General features: G+C 40.5%; 1 protein-coding gene and 1 non-coding gene across 2 annotated transcripts in view; both read left to right on the top strand.

Annotated features, from left to right (window-relative positions):
• Window positions 1-21,183, top strand: part of NCOA2 (nuclear receptor coactivator 2) — a 470,775-nt gene that overhangs the window by 405,757 nt on the left and 43,835 nt on the right. Inside the window, 1 exon segment of the mRNA XM_030215383.1 lies at window positions 11,183-11,461. Within this exon segment, the coding sequence (XP_030071243.1) occupies window positions 11,183-11,461 (279 nt within the window).
• LOC115460868 lies at window positions 15,892-16,025 on the top strand. The gene has a single exon (XR_003940640.1). It is a non-coding gene; the product is annotated as a small nucleolar RNA SNORA17 (small nucleolar RNA).

Below are 21,183 nucleotides of genomic sequence, written 5' to 3'. Positions count from 1 at the left end.
TTTGAGGGAAGGCAGAGAGGTGCTGGATCCACAGGAAAGGGTGCTGGAGGAAAGGGAGAGAAGTGCCGGACCTGCAGATGGAGAGGGTAGAGATGGGAAGGGAAAGAGATGCCGAACCAAGGGGATGAAGGAAGAGGGAGTCAAATACTGAACACACAGCGGAAGGGAGAAAGGGAGGAGAGGGGAGCCAGATACTGGAGTGGAGGGAGAAGAAAGAATGAGAGAAACTCAATGAAGTGGGGTCGAAGAGGAGAGAGACACTTGTGTGGGGGAGAAAGAGGGGGGGGTTTAAAAGCAGAATTTTAGGATATTGATAAACACAGAATTTTAAAATAAAAAGAGCAAGCAAACTTTATTAGCTAGTCTCTATACCCTTTCCCCCATAGTTTTAAAAGTTGACGTTTCTGCCACAGCTTAAAGATTAGGGATTCAAATAGGAATTGTAGGATATTGATAAACATAGCTGGGTGGCTGGTGGACTTGAGGATCGCCTGGTCACTTGCCTGCCTGGTGCGAAGGTGGCGGACCTCACGCGTCACCTAGATAGGATTTTAGATAGTGCTGGGGAGTAGCCGGCTACCTTGGTACATGTGGGTACCAATGACATAGGAAAATGTGGGAGAGAGGTTCTGGAAGCCAAATTTAGGCTCTTAGGTAGAAAGCTCAAATCCAGAATCTCTAGGGTAGCATTTTCTGAAGTGCTACTCGTTCGATGTTCAGGGCCAAGAGACCGGGAGAGCTCCAGAGTCTCAATGCCTGGATCACACAATGGTGCAGGAAGGAGGGTTCTAGATTTGTTAGAAACTGGGCAGCATTCTGGGAAAGGGGGAGCCTAGTCCAAAAGGATGGGCCCCACCTTAACCAGGATGGAACCAGGCTGCTGACATCGGCATTTAAAAAGGAGATAGAGCAGCTTTTAAACAAGAGACTGGGGGAAGGCCAACAGTCCCTCAAAAGCACATGGTTCCAGGATAAGGTATCTTTTAAAGATATCACCAAAACAGGAAAGATAGGGTATCCTGATAATGAGGTTGCAAAAGAGAACGTAGTAGATCAGGTGTCCTTAAATAGAAATAGGAGAAAAGGTTGCAAATTAATACTGTCAAGTACTGAGCATGATGTAAATAGAAACAACAAACATAGTTTGAAATGTCTATATGCGAATGCCTGAAGCCTAAGAAATAAGATGAGAGAGTTAGAATATATTGCACTAAATGAAAAATTAGATATAATAGGCATCTCTGAGACCTGGTGGAAGAAGGATAACCAGTGGAACACTGTCATACCAGGGTACAAATTATATCGTAGTGATGGGGTGGATCAAATTGGTAGAGGGGTAGCATTGTATGTTAGGGAGGGCCTTGAATCAAATAGATTGAAAATTCTGCAGGAAACAAAGCACATCTTGGAATCCTATGGATTGAAATTCCATGTGTAAAGGGGAAAAGGATAGTGATTGGAGTGTATTACCGTCTGCCTGGCAAGGATGAACAGACGGATGTAGAAATGTTAACAGAAATTCGGGAGGCTAACAAACTGGGCAACATGATAATAATAATACAAAACAATTTATGCAACCGGCTTCTCTTACATAAGCGCACAACTATGGAATGGGCTCCCAAAAGCTGTGAAAACAATCCACGACCACTTGAACTTCAGGAAATCACTAAAAACCAACCTCTTCAAAAGGGCCTACCCCAACGACCCCACGTAACCCTCTTCACCTACCAACACAGCATGACTATGATCGCACAGGACAACACGCAATCTTCATCCATTTCGACCCTCCACTTATACATCATACGACCACTATACAACTTTGTATTTGTTATCCACCGACTGGGCAAATGCCTTTGACGGTACTATGTAAGCCACATTGAGCCTGCAAATAGGTGGGAAAATGTGGGGTACAAATGCAATAAATAAATAATGGCTGATTTCAATTACCCCGATATTGACTGGGTAAATGTAACATCGAGGAATGCTAGGGAGGTAAAATTCCTTGACGAAATCAAGGACTGCTTTATGGAGCAGCTGGTACAGGAGCCAACAAAAGATGGAAAAATTCTAGACCTAGTCCTTAGTGGAGCGCATGATCTGTTGCGGGAGGTAATGGTGATGGGGCCGCTTGATAACAGTGACCATAATATGATCAGATTTGGTATTAGCTTTGGAGTAAATATTAACAGGAAATCCAATATGTTATCGTTTAACTTTCAAAAAGGAGACTATGCTAAAATGAGAAGAACAGTGAAAAAAAACTTAGAGGAGCGGCTGCGAGGGTCAAAAATTTACATCAGGCGTGGATGCTGTTTAAAAATAAACATATTCCGTGTATTATAAAAGGAGGGGACGAAGATCAAACGACAGCCGGCATGTTTAAAAAGTGAGGTGAAGGAAGCTATTAGAGCTAAAAGAAAGTCTTTCAGAAATTGGAAGAAGGAACCAACTGAAAATAATAAGAAACAGCATAAGGAATGTCAAGTCAAATGCAAAGTGCTGATAAGGAACGCAAAGAGGGACTTTGAAAAAAAGATTGCGTTGGTTTAAAAACACATTTTTTTTAGGTATATTAAAAGCAAGAAGCCGGCAAAGAATCAGTTGGACCGCTAGATGACCAAGGGGGTAAAAGGGGCAATCGGGGAACACAATCCATAGCGGAGAGATTAAATGAATTCTTTGCTTCAGTCTTCACCGAGGAAGATTTGGGAGAGATACTGGTGCCAGAAATGGTATTCAAAGCTGACGAGTTGGAGAAATTGAATGAAATCTCTATAAACCTAGAGGATGTAATTGGTGCAGTTTGACAAATTGAAGAGTGGCAGACCTCCTCGGCTAGATGGTATTCATCCCAGAGTACTGTTAGAATTGAAAACTGAACTGGTGGAACTATTAGTAATATGTCATTTATCTTTAAAATAAAGTGTGGTACCGGAAGATTGGAGGGTAGCCGATGTAACGCTGATATTTAAAAAAAGGTTTCACAAGGGATCTGGGAAATTATGGACCGGTGAACCTGACGTCGGTGCTGGGCAAAATGGTAGACTATTATAAAGAACAAAATTACAGAGCATATTCAAAAACATGGATTAATGAGGCAAAGCCAACATGGGTTTAGTGAAGGGAAATCTTGCCTCATTAATCTATTACATTTCTTTGAATGGGTGAACAAACATGTGGATAAAGGCGAGCCGGTTGATATTGTGTATCTGGATTTTCAAAAGGCGTTTTACGAAGTACATCATGAAAGACTCCAGAAGAAATTGGAGAGTCGTGGGATAGGAGGTAGTGTTGGCTATTATGGGTTAAAACTGGTTAAAGGTTAGAAAACAGAGAGTAGGGTTAAATGGTCCGTATTCTCAATGGAGAAGGGTAGTTAGTGGGGTTCCCCAGGGGTCTGTGCTGGGATCGCTGCTTTTTAACATATTTATAAATGATCTAAAGATGGGAGTAACTAGTGAGATAATTAAATTTGCTGATGACACAAAGTTATTTAAAGTTGTTAAATCGCAAGAGGATTGTGAAAAATTACAAAAGGGCCTTGGTAGACTGGGCATCTAAATGGCAGATGACATTTAATGTGAACAAATACAAAGTGATGCATGTGGGAAAGAGGAACCTGAACTATAGCTACTTAATGCAAGGTTCCACCTTAGGAGTCACCAACCAAGAAATGGATCGCGGTGTCGTTGTTGACACATTGAAACCCTCTGCTCTTCAGCTTGGAGAAAAGACAGCTGACGGGAGATATGATAAAGGTGTATAAAATAGTGGAGTGGAAAGGATAGATGTGAATAGTTTGTTTACTCTTTTTCCAAAAATACTAGGGAGCATGTGATGAAGCTACAATGTAGTAAATTTAATACGAATCTGAGAAAAAAAGTGGTGTAATTAAACTATGGAATTCGTTGCCAGAGGATGTGGTAAAGGCGGTTAGCTTAGCGGGGTTTAAAAAAGGTCTGGACAGCTTCCTAAAGGAAAAGTCCGTAGACTATTATTAAATTGACGGGGGAAATCCAATTCTATTTCTGGGGTAAGCAGCATAAAATGTATTGAACTTTTTTGGGATCTTGTCAGGTATTTGTGACCTGGATTGACCACTGTTGGAACTAGGATGCTGGGCTTGATGGACCTTTTGCCTGTCCCAGTGTGGCGATACTTATGTACTTTTGGAAAATCTGAGCACAGAGATATATACAGAAACAGAGGGGAGATGATAGGCATTGAGGGGAGCATAGGGACAGGGGCACAAAGTGGAGATGCTGCATGGGGATGGTATATGAACAGAAAGGGGCAATGCCAGACATGGGTGAGGGTATGTGGACACAGAGAGAAGGTGCTAGACATCAGGGAAAATAGGAACACAGAAGAAATATGTTGGACTTGGAGGCATAGGGACTCACAGGAGTGATGCTGGACACAGGGGGAGGTACTTAGTGGTGGTGATGGATGTGGGAATATGGATACAGGGAGATGCTGGAAAGGGAAGTATAGTGGACACAGAGAAGAATGATGCTGAACATGGTGAAAGATAGGGACACAGAGATGGAAGATGAACACTGAGCTTGGAGAGAGAAAAAATGTCAAATGGATTGGAGACCCTGGCAAGTGTGTTAAGAGAAGCCAGAGAAACCAACGTCTGGAACCAACATGGTTTGAAAAATAGGAATGATCAGAACAAAAGGTAGAAAAAATAATTTTAGTTTCTGTTTTGTGATTAAAATTTGTCAGATTTGAAATGTGTGTCCTGCCAGTGCTGGCGTTAGACATGGCTTGGGCCCAGGGCAGAAATTAGGGTGTGGACTCCCAAAGCCTACTACCAGGCTGTGCCTCCTTCAGCTTAGAGGCTTAGAGCTCTCTCTGACCAGGGACAGTTGTCCTAGTTGCACTCCCCTAAAACCATCCCTGGCATGAGTGAGTTTTTATATTTTGTACAGTATAGGAGGAAATTCATCTCTCTCTATTTCTTTGGTGTTGTACTACATGCAAGGTATGGCTTCCTGAGATTATGGTTTAATTTATGTTTATAGTTTTTGGTCAGCTATTCTGAATTTGGCAATTGCGTTCACAACCGATGTATTCTGTTAGCATAACTTTTCTATGTAGCATTCTGTAGTAGTTTGGCTTGTTCAGTTTTCACAGTAGTGGAGGGGATACTTGTAAAGAGGATAGGGGAGACAGGGGTGGAGGGTTGTTGATCCTAGTTCTGTATTTGTGATTTATAAACAACAGTTGAACAAAATATTGTTGCTTTTTGTACTTTGATAAGATTTAAATATAAAATCATAAGTGCTTGAGGCTTGTGTAGATGGCGTCAAACTGAGCTTACAGGGCTGAGGTGGGGACAGGCTTGTCCATATGTCATTCTCTAGTTGGGAGCAGGTGGACAAGTGATGAGGAGAGGTTAAAAGTGCAGCTATTGGGATTAAGTGGTACGGTTACCCCCAACCCACCATTAGCAGCTGCATCTTTAGCTTTTTCCATTGCCAGAGAAGCACTACAGGTGGGTAGGCGATGGGGAGAATATTAGCCTCTTACCCAGTCCTTCCCTGCGACTATAATAAGTTGCTTGATTTACTATACATTACATTGAGCATGTTATGAACGTGTGGTTAATTTTTATTTATTTCTTATATACTGCCTGCAAGCCAGAATGTGCATAAGTAAATAAATTCCAAATACTGAGAAAATTTGTTGCGGTCTGGTTTAAAATGTAGAAGTTTTTATGCAGCATATCAGAAATTAAGATCTTGTAGTCATTAAGTGTAAGTGACAGATTGGTGTTTGGGAATAAAAAGTGGGGTCTGCTGTAGACAAGGGCAGTCTGTTCCTTCAAAGTAGGCTGGAGTCACCAGTCCAACACAAATTTATTACCCCAGCAAAAACGTTAACAAAAAAATGTTGTGGAAGTGCTTAAAATATCTGAAATGATGGTCCTGTGGTTTTGAAGACTTACTGTCCTGCTCTTTAAGATAAGGGAGAGAGTGATACAGTGGCATAGCCAACTCTGGGAATTCTTGCGCATGCTCAGTTCTTGAGTGAACTGAGCATACTTAGAGAGTCCTGGAGTCTACAACTGGAGGCCTGCTGCTTACTTCTGCATTAAAGAAGCATGCGAGAAGGAGAGGAGCGGCTAGGGAACTGTATTTCTTTGGCATCCCCACCAGCAAAGGTATATTTAGTGCAGGGGTGGGGGGAGGAGGAAGAAATGTGTTGACCTCCTCCCCGGTCCACCCCTGGGTGCTCCTGTAATTGGAGGGCTGGCTACACCCTTGGAATGATGATTGCTCATTTCAGCTAAAGGATTCCTTGGATACCCTTGACTTAATGGGGAATTTGGAGAATTCTGAAGAAGTTCCTGTTAGTGCTATACAGTTATAAACTTGGTCTTGTACTCAAGACTTCCTCAGTAGTTTTTCATCATAAAACCTTCTATTGTACAGTTTGAAAGTGAGGATGCTTCCTTAAGTTACTAGCAGGCTCATTTTTTAAAAGAGATGGACGTCCATAAATCGGAACATTGACGTCCAAATCGGTATAATCAAAACCCGATTTTGGACGTCTCCAACTGCAGTCCGTCAGAAGGACGTCTAAATCTCAAGGGGGCATGCCAGAGGTGTGTTCAAGGCGGGACTTGGGTGTTCCTAAGACATGGACGTCTTTCAGCGATAATAGAACAAAACAAAGCTAGACCTGTTTTTATGACGAATAGCTGCAGTGGGAATTGAACCCACTTCCCCAGGATCAAAGTCTTCTGCACTAACCACTAGGCTACTCCTCTACTCCACACAAGAGGTGCCCCTAATGACCAGATAACCACTGGAGGGACTCTGGGATCACCTGTCCTTCCTCCCCCAAATCACAAAACATTTTTCCAAACAGCACTTTCAAAAGGACAAGATAGACCCTTTTTTGTAGAAAATGGCCTTTCCTGTTCTGATTTTGGACATTTAACAAAAAAAAGTCCAAATTCAGACTTAAATATCATATCCAAAAATACCCCTTGTGCATTTGACTTGCCCAAAGTCACAAGGAGCAGCAGTGGGAATTGAACCCATGTTGCCAGGTTCAAAGCCTGCTGCACTAACCATTAAGCCACTCCTTCTCTGTTTTGGACTTCTTGCATTTGGACGTCTTTGTGTGTGAAAATGGGCGAAAATTAAAGACATCCAAATTTAATAACGTTCTTGGATTTGGACGTCTCTGACGGTATTTTAGAAGCGAAAGATGGACGTCCATCTTGTTTCAAAAATACAGTTTTCCCCGCCCCCAGATTTGGATGTTTTACAAAGATATCCAAATCGCAATTTGGACGTTTCTTTCGAAAATGCCCCTCTAAATCAACACAAGACTAGGCAGAAAATGTTTGCTTTTGAAATCTGAGTTTCTTCACTTAGGAGCTTCATTTAGATTACATTTTTGGTGTGTAAATGTGCTCTAAAACACAAAGCAAGTCCAGAAAGTAAGAATCAGTTGGATGTAACAGGCGTTTAAAGAATTAAAAAAAAAATTATCTTTATTTTAACATCTTAAACTACTTCTCCACATAGTCACTTTGTACATTTATCATATCGTGAGACCAGCTTTTGTATGCCATCATCAAAAAAAGTCACTGCTGAGCCTCTTAGCTGGTTCTGTCCAACATCAATTTTGTCTCTTGGTCATTCCCTAGACTGGCTGGGCAAAAATTTATTGCAGTGGAATAATGAGACTTTATTTCAGATCAGCTAACCGCATGTTTGGGGGCCAAAAAATTTGGCTATACCCTGGGAGGGCGCGACGGTGTCATGGACGGGCAGAATCAATGCAATAAAAATGATACTCCTACCTAAGCTCTTGTATTTGTTTATGGCTATCCCGGTGCCAATACCACGCTCCTTCTTCCAACGCCTCCATAGAAAAGTTTTTGCCTACATCTGGAAAAAAAAGCCCCCGAGAGTTCACAGGGGGGCAATGCATCAAACATCAGTGGTGGGTGGCATGGGGGTCCTAGATTTTTTCTTATACTACCAGGCGACCCAACTAAAAATTTTGGCCGAATGGGCGCTGAATAATAAGAAGAAATGGCTGCATTGGGAAAGGGCATGGATGGGGTGTAGATATTTAGGAAACATACTGTGGAAGTGGAAAGCCCAGATTATGGCAGAAACGTGTAAATTACCAGTGGGGATGGCCCATTTGCTCAATACTTGGCTCCAAATAAGATCTAAAGTATTCCCTGAGAGACAATATTTTCTGCAAATGGCCATTTGCAAAGCCCCGGGCTTCCCACTGGGACAGGAGGAAAAAACATATCAGATTTGGGCCAATAAGGGACTATATATGCTGGGACAGCTATGGGAAGAGGGAGAGGTGAAAGGGTTTGAGACAGTAAAAGAGGAATATGACCTGGAAGATAAAGACCTCGTGTATTATCATTGTGTGAGGAACTTTATCCAGAGCAGGGCAAGAGATGATCTCGAATTAGCTGAGACGGGCATAGAACGGGCATTGAGGGGAGGAGGGGGAAAAGGATGCATCACAAGACTGTATAGGGCACTACTACTTTTAACCTCACCACAAGGATACTATACGAACAGATGGGAAAACGCACTCCAAAAAAAATTTCCAGCAGATTGGTGGGCAAGCTGCTTTCTGTTTTTGTTGAAATCTTCAATCACCCAGCCAGTGATTGAGAATGGATATAAAATCCTTTACTGGTGGTATACACCGGAAAAACTCCATAAGATCTATACGAAGGTCTCTGTGGATTGTTGGAGACAATGTGGCGGGAGAGGAACATTTCTGCATATATGGTGGGAGTGCCCCAAGGTGCAAACATTTTGGGAAAAGATAGTGAAAGTAGTCAATGAGTTGGGAAAGGGAGGATATACGCGACAGATGGAATATTGTTTACTCCACGCACGGCCCAAAACAAGCCGGGTACAGGAACATAAATTAGCGATTCAAATTTTTGCTGGGTCATACTGCAGCTGGCCAGAGCGTGGAGAACAGCGGAGATGCCATCAGTGCGCAGGGTAGGGAATAAAGTAGAGCACATTTATCAGATGTCTAAACTGACTGCAATGAGGAAAGGTCTTCTTACAACATTTCAGAAAATTTGGGAGGCTTATGAACAAAATAGAGAGACAATTTGGCTGCCATCAGGGGTAGGGGAAGAAGGAGGGAGAGGAGTGCAGGTGGGAAGAGTGGAGGTGAAATAAATGAGGAGAAAAGTACTGTTTGCAATGTAATGTGGATTTAAGTTTTGTTATCAAATTTGAGATTGTTTAGACCGTATGGTCAGTGATGTTCACAATTCATTTTCAAAACTAATAAAGAAAATATAAAAAAAAAATTTGGCTATACCCTGATGTGACTAAGATTACCCAAGAAAAGAGGAAAAAGTTTCTTTCTATGAGGTCTAAAATTCTGGAATTAGGAGGTTCTTTCCTTCTTGCATGTCTGTGTAAATGTGTCATAAGGTTAAATCAGATAAAATATGTTTACTATATACCTGATCAGCTTAAGACCTTCCTAGAAGCTGGACAACATTAGAGACATAAAAGATGAGAAAACGACGCCATAGTTTATTTATTATTGTTTGCATTAAAGTAATTTTCACTTAATTCCTGCCCCCTTCTCTCCTAACCACCGAGGTCTAATGAAGCCAATGTTTAAATTATGTTATGAAAAGATAATACTTCTGTAATAACTTTGTTATACCTGAGGCTGTATTTCACTTGAACAGTTTGTCTGTGTTAAGTTTATAAAATTAATAAAATATTATATGCTTAAATTTATTGCAGTGGAGAAACAAGTGATCAGAGATTGAAACACAACTGCAAATTGTTGGTGTAATTCAGAAATTGTGAATCGCCTGTTTTTCCAACTTTTTGCTTTCAATTTTTCCTTCCAATCATTCATGACCAAAGACAGGCACCCACTTTGTTTTTCATCATCTACATTTGTCCTGCCTTCATTAAAAATCTACACCATTCCTCGCATTTCCTTTGCTCATTGCATTTTCACCATACACTTCAACAATTTGGCTGTATTGGACAAACATTTTTAGCATTTAAAAATCATATCACTGACCGTACTTCGTAGGTAGAGGTATTTTCGATTTTCTTGTCAATCTTAAATTACTGCAGAGGATGGGGGAAAATATACCACCATGCTAACGCAATACTCATTTTCCCCTGAAGATACAGAAGACTACTGACCTCCACAGGAAGTGCACATGTCACCTGGACAGCTGCTATGTTCAATCGGTTCTTAGTTTCTGGACTCTTCTCATATATGGATGTGAAATACATTTTTATGACCATGCTGAACTAAATTTATATTGGATAAAATGCCCCGAGCCTGCCTGAGATGTCCCTCCATTCACTATTCAGTATAGTCCGAAACCTAGAACAAGCGTGATGTATAGGGCTTTCTTAAGCTAAGTTGTATGTTTCCTTTATATAACTGGTTAAGTTATTCTTTAATATTATGATTTTGGATCCTTTCTAATAGTAGACTTTAGTGATTTTTTTATTCTTTTTTTTTTTTTTACTTTCAGTTGTTTATATTTTTTAAGATTTATTTGCAAATTCAATTCAATGTTCTATCAAGAAATAATTTTCTTGGATTTAATTGTTAAATTTGAAGAAATAAATAAAATAGTCTGAGCTGACGCTCTTACATTTTGAAGCCTGATTTTTAGACTGAACCTTTCATCAGAGATAGCTATGATTTGAAACTTCCCCCTACACTTCTCAATAGATCCTGGGCCATAGTGTACTGGATAGCTGTTCAGTGATAGGGCTGTCCCTTTAAGCTTACTTAACATGCTAGGTACTGTATATTTTACCTTACTCTTACAAAGAGTATCAAAATAGCATATAAAAGCATAACAATAATAGTGCAATTACGATTTTCAAAAATAAAATAAGAAAGTAAACCTTTAGTATACTAATCATATTTTCTCAGTATATACATAAATTTTCTCAAACAACCTGTCCCACAAAAGTTGGGCCGAAAACTTCTAAATAATGTTTTCACATAGCTCACTTAAGAGGTGCATAAAGTCATATAGAGCTTTGTATGAGATGGTAAGCTATAGAGATTACTTCTGTTAAAGGATCCTGTTTATCAGTTTGCATAGCATCTTAAATTTTTTTTTCTTTTTGTTTTCTCCTTCCTCCTTTCTCTCTAGAGCCAAGTTTTAGAGCCTGACCCTTTCCCAAGCCAGGAATCCAATATTGTAATGGAGCAGAAAGCATCAGTCTTTAATCAGCCATATACATCTCAGACTCCAATGGCACAGGGTAATTACCCTTCCATTCAGGATCCAAATTTTCATTCAATGGAACAGCGCCGCACTTATGCAATGATACGTATGCAGTCTCGGCCTGGTCTCCGTCCCCCAGGAATGGTACAGAATCCACCCAATCAACTGCGACTGCAACTTCAACATAGACTACAATCACAGCAGGTACTGTATTATGATGTTGACATCATACTTCTCACTGATTCACTGACTGTGGGATGTGTTAGGAATTCTCTGTAGAGGTCAAAATATTAGTTATAGTTTTCAGCTTTTCTGAAGATTGAGGGATTTCTGTTGCATGTACTGAACTCTGTGATTGTCTAGGTGAATGTGCCTTTACTTGAAATATTACTGTAGAACATCTGACTTGATGTAAATATGGTCCATGAATGTAAATGTGCATTTTTTTTCAGTTAAAATTATCCTACTGATACTATTTCTTTATGCAGTAATGTTAAACTTGTGCATCATTGTGCAGATACATATAGGAAATACCAACTGCTCTATGGAGCTTGCAGCCTAGTTAAGACGCAGAGAACAGGGTGCTTCAGGAAATTATTGAGGGAAAAGTGGCACCAATTTAGTTGCTCTTTTATAAAGATATATAGGTGCCCAAGGAGCTCATTTGCAAAGCACTTAGACTTACAAAGTTCCATAGGTTACTATAGAAGTTCTAAGTGCTTTGAAAGTATGCCTCCACCTGTCTTTTTAAAATGCTAGTGTAGCATACTTATCACAGTGTTGTCTTATTTATGTATTTATTTATTTATTACATTTATATTCCACATTAGCCCGAGTAGAACTCAGGTTCAGTGTGGCTTACATAACGATTAGAAAATCATGAACATGTTCAAAATATATTAACAGAAAGTAAAATACATCATATAACGTCAGACCAGCAAAACTTGAGTTAGAAACAGATGTAATTAAATACGATTTAAGCTAGATAATTGAAATAAGGAGGGAAAAGGCTAGTATTGATTATGATAAACTGGACTAGTGGGAGCTGAGATGAGGTAAAAATTAATGCAATGAGTTTATTTGAGAAGAGTGCTTATTTACTTAAAGGCTAGACTGAAGAAGTGAGTTTTCAGTAGACTTCAGAATAACAATCAGTGCAATTGATGGTTTTAGGTAAGGAGTTCCAAATTTTAGTGCCTTGATATGAAAAGTTAGCAGTATGGATTGTTTTCTAGGTTACTTTCTTACAATTTGGGAAATGTAGGATAAGATATTTAGAGGCAGCATTACGTTGAAGGTAAGTCAATGAGGTTGTTTATGTATATTGGGGTTGAACCATATATATATATATATATATATATATATATATACACACAGTGCACTCCATTTAAGTGCACGTCGGATAAGTGCATGCTCCATTTAACTGCATGCCATACTTCGGTCCCGTTCTCGGCACCATCAATTTCTATGGGGACAAACTTCGGTTTAGCGCACCACTGATAAGTGCAAGATTCGCTTATATGCATTGTTCAAGACCGCTCCTCTGCAGGAAAGACTCTGCATAAGCGCGCGCATGGAATATGGAAGCCGATTGGCACGTGACAACCAACGAGATTTCAGATTTACTGCCTCTTTAACTGCCACAGGCAGAATAAGCGAAAGAATGTTGTTAGGGCGTACACCAAGGTCGTTGTGGTGGCGGAACTGTAAGACTTTAACACTGGCTGAACGAATAGAAGTTCTTAAAAAATTAGAAAACAAAGTCAAGTATCTATTGCTAAAGAATATGGTGTCAATCCCAGTCAAATTCCATGTGTCTTGAAGCAGAAAAACCAGCTTCTGGAAGACTGGCAAAACAATACAAATCCACAATGGAAACGAAAATGGGCGGGAAAGGTGGTTTTCTTGAGTCAGGAGCAGACAGTTTCCTGTCAGTAGACCACTGCTTATGGAGAAAACTAACCAGCTAGCTGAAAGTCTTGAACTAACTGAATTCAAAGCCACTGTTGGATGGTTGGAAAGATAGAAGAAACAGCATGGTGAAAAACAAGACGCTGATGACTTTGGTGCTGAAAATTGGGTTGTTTCAGTTCTTTCTACCATCTTGAACGAGTTTGCACCTCGTGACATTTTCAATGCTGACGAAAACGGTCTCTACTGGCGAGCGATTCCTGATGGTACACTTACATTCAAACATGCCGAAACTACTGGAGGTAAAATATTGAAGGACCGACTGACAATCCTCCTTTGCTGCAATATGGATGGGAGTGAGAAGTTGGAACCCCTCATTATTGGAAAGGGCAAACAGCCCCGTTGCTTCAAGAAAGTTAAGCGACTTCCTGTGTCATATGAGGCTAATGCAAATTCATGGATGACTGGGGAAATTTGGAAGCAGTAGCTAAAGAAGTTAGACACTAGAATGCGGGCACAAAAGCGTCAGATTTTGCTGCTTTGTGATAATTGTGCTGCACACAGTGATGATGTCAGGCTGTCTAATGTCAAGGTGGTCTTCCTGCCACCTAACACTACCTCTCTGATCCAACCTATGGATCAGGACATAATAGCCAATTTCAAACAACATTATCGGGCTCTTGTTCTACATCGTCTGATGAGCGTTATGGATGACCAGACTGGCAAGGATAAACATGCTGTTGAACTGGCTCGTAATCTATCACTGTTGGATTCCCTACATACGCAGAAAGAAGCCTGGAATCACATTACACAGGCAACCATTGTGAACTGCTACAAGCGGGCAAGCTTTGTTAAGGATGTGGAGAGGGACGAAACAGATGCAGCTGTTGCAAATGCGTCAGATGAACAGGTTATTGACATCCCAGCCAGTGTTACTGAAGAGGAGTTCCATCGCTACATAGCTGTTGATTACGATCTGAAGACAGCACTGATGTCAAGATATGCGCCTACACGCAGGCAACAACGTCTGATGATGGAACAGATGAAGAAATGAGCAGCAAGGCACATGCTGACGAAATTCAACAACCTCCTCTTGTCACTTTTGCAAGAGCGGTGGAGAGTCTCTACACTGTGCGGACCTATCTAGAGGCCACTGGATGTCAGTGCTATGACAGTTTTTACCGTCTGGCAGACGTAGTCTATGGAACTCACAGACCCAAGAGGGTACAGAGGACTACAACTGATTACTTCAAGCAAGCCTAATGTCAGTTAACCGAGACTGTATACTGTACGTATAATAATAAACAGTACTGTACATATGTTTATCAGATGTCAAGCTTCTTTGGGTCACAACTGTTAAGTGCATTCTCTGGTTAACTGCATGCATTTCTTTGGTCCCAGACCCTTGCACTTAAGCGGATTGCAATATATATATATATATATATATATATATATATATATACATACATGAACCATATATACATGCACTTGCAGACACAGCATTCTGTCCTCTACTCCAGAAACTGTAAATCAAAGGGAACTGTAAGTGGTACATGGAGATTGTGATCCAGTAAACTAGAGCTTTGGAGGGAAGTAAAAGCTGATTACAGAGGAAGATCTGTATCTTTGCTCCCTCAAAGGGCATCCAGATAGGAGCTCTTTCCTCTCAGAGGAACACAAGCTGCTAATGATGTAGAGGAGCAATGAGTGGGGAACTCAGGGGCCCCACTAGAAGCTTTGGCTCCCTGAACAAGACACTAAGTGGGAAGTAGGAGCAATAACTATGCAGGGGGTGGTAGTAGATACATTTGTTTCACACAGGGGCCTGAAGTAAGAAACTGAGTTGTTCTCACTTGGCTGAGACTGTTCAGAGATCAGTTCTGATCCACAGTTGTTTCTCTGAGGCATAGGATTGCCCTAAAGCAGAAAATCTGGTCATGGGAAGACTATATCCCAAACATCTGTCCCCATTTCATTTTGAAGGTTAAATATTATCACAGTAATTTCCTTAGTCTCTTCCATCCAGTTAAGTCAAGTGTGATCATATTATCAGCACTGCTGCCAAGTGGTCCCAACACCATTACCTCTCGCATGAGATCCTATGTTCCACTAAGGACTAGATCTGAAATAATTTCTTACTGTTTCCTGAACCATCTGCTCTATGAAGCAGCCATTTATTTCATCTAGAAACTGTCCATCCCTAGCATGTCCTGATGTGATATGTACTTGGTCAGTTCTGGGGTAATTGAAATCACCCATTTATTACTGTGTTACCAGTTTTATTATCCATAAAATCTGTTAGCATTTTATCATTTGTCTGTTCATTTTGGATGATAGTATATCCCCACTGCTGTTCCCTTCCTGTACTCACATGGAATTTCTTTCCATAAATATTCTACATTGCATTTTGTTTCCCACAGAACTTTTTGACTCAATGTTCACTTAACTCCTCTATCAGTTCAATCCATCCTACCATTAACATGTAAATTGTAACCTGGTATCATGTCCCATTGATTATCTTTCTTCCAACGGGTCTCTGAGATGCCAATTCAGTGCTATATATTCTAACTCTCTCATATTTTTTAAACTTCTAGTCTTTTTTTATTTGTATGAACTGTTAATTGATATTTATTTATCCATTCTTGTATCCCACAATTATCCAAAAGCAAGTTTCGGTTCAATGTGGCTTACATTTTGAGGTTAGTACATGTGAGAGATCAGTCTCTGCCCCTAGAGGCATTACAGACTCGGCTGCAGTGTCGTGCTTGTGTCATTAGGTGGCAGAGAGAAATAGGCTATGTCTACGCTCTGTGCTCTGAACTCTATGAGCACTCAGAATGATTAATAGCCTGACAATGACACTACTGTGCGTGGATGTGGTTTTTTTTTTTCCAGAGGGGATTTACTTTGTTAGAAGAGGGGAAATAATGTTAAGTCTAATCTATAGAAGTCTGAGCAACATTAGAAGTGAAGCTTTAGTACTTCCCCAAACTGGCTGCACCCTCATCTTGGTGGAACAACAATCACCCCACCCCACCTTGCTGCTTGTGCTACTGCCCTGGGCCCTCATGTATCGGGCAACAATGCTGTAATCCTTTTCATCCTGATGAGATTACACAAGTCTAGTTAATTAGTCTAGATCGGGTGGCAGAGCCGGTGGTGGGAGGCGGGGCTGGTGGTTGGGAGGTGGGGATAGTGCTGGGCAGACTTATACGGTCTGTGCCAGAGCCGGAGGCGGGGCTGGTGGTTGGGAGGCGGGGATAGTGCTGGGCAGACTCATACACTCTGTGCCCTGAAGAGCACAGATACAAATCAAAGTAGGGTATACACAAAAAGTAGCACATATGAGTTATCTTGTTGGGCAGACTGGATGGACTGTGCAGGTCTTTTCTGCCGTCATCTACTATGTTACTATGTTAGAGGAGGTTACATATAAGCATTAGTTACAGGGTAATGTTGACAGCAGTAGGTCATATGATTAACCATACTATTTCTTTAACAGGTAGGTTTTTAGTTCTTTTCTGAATTGAAGATATTTTGTGATGTTTTTGATGGCCTTGAGAATTGAATTCCACTATATGGAACCCAAATAACTAAATCTGGCCGTTTAGATGGATTTATAGATTGTTTCTGCAGTTAGGTAGGTGATGCAGTAGGTAGCCTTTGGTTTTCAAGTTTGCATTTCATGATGATAGTTCAGTCAGGTCTATCATGTAGGCAGGATATATGCCAAACGGTATTTTGATGCTGGCTTTGAAAAATAGTCTGACCTTGATTGGGTGCCATTGTAGTTGTATGAGTAATGGGGTTACTATTTCATATTTCGACTTTTTGAATATCAGTCTTGCTGTTGTGTTTTGAACGGTCTATAGTGATTTTAGTATATTTTCTTTGCACCCTATGAATGCTGCATTGCAGTAATCATGTTCAGACAGTATTAGCGTTTGTGCTATAAGTCGAAGTGGTCATCTTGGAAAACAATCTCTGGTCCTTAATTTCCATAGGGTTTGGAAACACTTTGAAGTGACTGCTAAAACTTGATTTTCTAGATACAGATGTTTCTTGAGAATAATTCCTAATATTTTTAGTTGTGTTTCAATTGGGTAAGTTTGTTGATCAGTTGTGAAGTTTTGGTAGGAAGTGGGGTTGTGTGAGCTAGATAGTACCAGGAACTTTTTTTTTCTCGCTCCAATTTTAGTCTAAAAGGTATGACCCAATTTTTCTACAAGGTCTAGACCTTTTTTAGTCTTGCCCAGTATATATGTGATATTTTTATTGAAAGGTATGTATATTGTGACATCATCAGTATATAAATGGGTTAAGTCCCATTTGTGTTTTCTGCTGAATGGAGCCATCATTACATTGAATAGTATGGGTGATATTGGTGAAACTTGTGGCAACCCTACATTCAGAGATCCAAGAGGCTGAAAGACATCTTTACAATGTATGATCTAATCCTTAGAAAACCATCGAACCAGGTTGCCACAGCACCAGTGATCCCCATGTTGTCGAGCAGGGCCATTAGTGTTGTGTGGTCTACTAGGTCAAAAGCACTTGACATATCAAATTGTAGCAGTAGGATTTTTATTTTACCTTGGCACATTAATCTGAGTTTTATCAGGGTAGTTATGACTGTCTCAGTGCTGTAAGATAGTCTGAAGCCTGACAGAGCTGTGAAGGATTGAGAAATGTGTTTTGTAGTCCATTAGTTGTTGAGCTACTAGACCCACCAAAATCTACTAGGTCCACCTTCATTTTGGTCAGTAGTGGTATTGGTCACTGGTCTGAAGTTTGTGAGTTCACTGATCTTATTGGTGACATTCTTTGGGATTGGAGTCACCCTTATCAGAAGGGAAGTGTGACCATTCAATAGCATGTATTCTGTGTTCTGTAAAGCTTTCTATGAACCAATCTGGTGGGTTTTTCATCATATAATTAGGGCAGCTAGCTAATAGATAGCTACCCTAATTATATGATGAAAAAAATTATATGACAAAATACGCACATAGCATGTGCGTATTTTGTCAGTAATTGAGCTGGTTGTGTAGGTATTTTAAAGGAGGTCTGAATTCTGTCTGTCTCGATGTGACCAGTGTCTATTTCATATTCGTGTAAGAAATCAGAGGGATGTTTCTGATATTGCAAAATTTGATCTTATGTTTATTTTATTTTTAGCTCGAAGTATTGTTCAAACTCGTCTGCTGTTGGTGGTGGTTCATTCTTTTTGAGTAAAGCATAGGTGTTTAGTACACTGTTCATGAGTTTATATACTTTTTTCGTATTGATCGTTCTGGGCTCACATATGTGCTGTAGTAGTCTGCTTTAGCTCTCTTTGTCTTGTGTTTGTATATTCTTAAAGCTTTCCTCCCATGTAATTTTGTTCAAGTCTGATTTGTTTTTGGACCATTTTCTTTTCAGTTTCCTGCAAAGTTTTTCAACTCCATTAATTCATTGTCAAACCATGGTCATAGTTTTTTACTTCTTCTTTTCATTTTGAATGGTGCTATTTTGTTCAGTGTGTTGTGGCTTAATTCATCACATTTTTTCATGAATTGTTTGTCCTTAGGTGATATGTTTGTTAGGGTAATTTGGAATATTTGTACTCTGTTGATTTTTACTTAAAGGCACCTGAGTAACGTTTGACTTTACTGCAGACTCTGACAGGATGCCCGTAACACTCTGTTCTCAAGGACAAGCAGGAATGATATTCTCAAAAATGGGTGACATCATCCGACGGAACCCGGTGCAGACACTTCCAAAGTGTACTGTCATTTTAAATCTTTAAGGCGGTGCCCTCACTGCTCATACTCAGGTGCCTTCCCACCCGTGCAGGACCAGCAGTCTTCCATTTTCTGCGGAGCAGAGAGGTTGTATTTTTGATCTCTCCTCAGCCCATGAATGTTTTGCCTTTTGGAAAAGAGAACATGAGAGAGAGTGATGCATTGGGGGAGGGGGACAGCGGCGGCAGGAAAAAAAAGAAAACAGAGAGTAATGCAGAGGAGGGGGACCACTGTAGGAAAAAGAAGAAAAAATAAAGTTAGCATGGCTGGATGGAAAGGAAGAGATGGTGCCAGAGAAGGGGAAGGGAGGGGTTGGTGCTCATGGAGGGGAGGGAGAAGGGAGGAGATGTTGGTAGGAGAGGGGAAGTGTGGAGATGGGGCCCATGGAGAGGAGGGACATGGGAAGAGATGGTGCCCATTTAGGGGAGGGGATTCCTTGGGAGAAGAGGGGATATCCAGGAAGCACAGGGCATGGTGTGCCCTAGGAGGGGAGAAATATGGGAGGACATAGTGATCATGATGAGATGAGGAGAAGAGATGGAAACTAGATTTGAGCAGGAAGGAGAATAATGGAAGAAAGTTGAATGTGAAAGATGGATATAGGGCAGAAAGTGAAGGAAGAGAAAAAGAAAAGAAATAGTGAATAGTCAGTAGGTCCAGGAAACAGTTCAGAGCTCAGGGAAGCAGAACCCGAGACAGTGAACAAAATAATTTGAAAGATAAAATCACCAGACAACAAAGGTGAGAGAAATTATTTTATTTGTAGTGTAGTAATTGAAATATTTCAGTTTTGAGAATTTACATCTCTGTATATTGCACTGTACAGGAGGAAATGTGAGGGGACACTATATGCGATTAATCATGCAATTAAATTTTTAATCATGATTAAATATGTGATTAAAAATTTTGCTGCCCTACCTTTTTGTTGTAGTTTGCTTAGTTATACTATTTTTTATTGAATATTTTAAATCTTTTTTTTTTTTTTTTTTTCAGCCCGAGGGGCCTCAGAGTCCTTCTGTCTACCCAGGATTTATCAATCTTTCTTGTATGTGTGATTACTGAACTTCCCCGGGCCATAGAGCCTTTTGACCTTGCATCAGCCGTTTTTCCATCTATTTCATCGAGGATGTCAAGTGCCTTTAAGATGTGCAATGTAACATAGCATCTAGACTTCTATCCCACTCATGCCTTTCAGTTCTAAGCAGTTCACAGAAAAAAAAAAAAAAAAAAACGAAGAGCTAGAACAATCCTTTGGGAATGATAAAAGACTAAACACATAAAAAAGACAAATTACAGAGAAAAATTATAAGTCATTCTGCAGTACAAATCTCTGAAATAAAATATCTTAACCTTTCTTCTGAATTATAAGTAGGGTTGAGAAAATAAAAATATTCCACTAAAATCCTTCCAATTTCTAGAAGCTTGGAATGCCCAAGTTTTCTCAAACAACTTTAATCTTCTCTTGAGGCGAAGGGAAGGCAAAAAAAATTAACACTGTTGGTTCTCTTGGCCCTATTTCAGGAAAGGACCCCCCCATAACTGATGTGTTCAGTGCCTAGGTCCGGACCACCGAGGAATTCATTGTCACATCTGTCAGTGTATGTAGGCAAGGTCCATTGAAACCCGCAGAATCCAGTGTCAAACCTTTTTGGTTCTGCATCGACATCAGCATCTGCATGAGCATGGCAGGATATAGTCATAGATGCGGAACCTACATCGATATGGAAGAAGACAGAGGGTAGTGGTAAATGGAGCTTGCTGTGAGGAAAGGGATGTTATTATTGGTGTACTGCAGGGATCAGCCCTCAGGCCGGCACTTTTTAACATGTTTGTGAGTGATATTGCAGAAAGACTGTCTAGATAGGTTTGCCTCTTTGCAGATGATACCAAAGTCTGTAATAGGGTGGACACCTTGGCTGGTGTGGTTAGCATGAGGAAGGATTAGTGAAGCTTGAAGAATGGAGCAATAATTGGCAACTAAGATTTAATGCTAAGAAATGCAGGGTCGTGTACTTGGATTACAAGAATCCGAGGTAACGGTACAGTATTGAGGGTGAAGTGCTTCTGTGTATGAAAGAAGAGCGGGACTTGGGGGTGATTATGTCTGATGACCTTAAGGTAGTGTCAGCCCTTGACCCTCAGAAAGTGAGCCCCTGTGCCGAACGGAGTTAGGCAGCCGGACAATCCTGATCTTACCTGGAGAGTGAGGCAACAACTCCTCAGGAAGTCAGAGGA

This window comes from Microcaecilia unicolor, chromosome 1, assembly GCF_901765095.1.
Source record: "Microcaecilia unicolor chromosome 1, aMicUni1.1, whole genome shotgun sequence".
NCBI classification, from domain to species: domain Eukaryota; kingdom Metazoa; phylum Chordata; class Amphibia; order Gymnophiona; family Siphonopidae; genus Microcaecilia; species Microcaecilia unicolor.
This window is presented reverse-complemented; position numbering and strand designations above follow the sequence as displayed.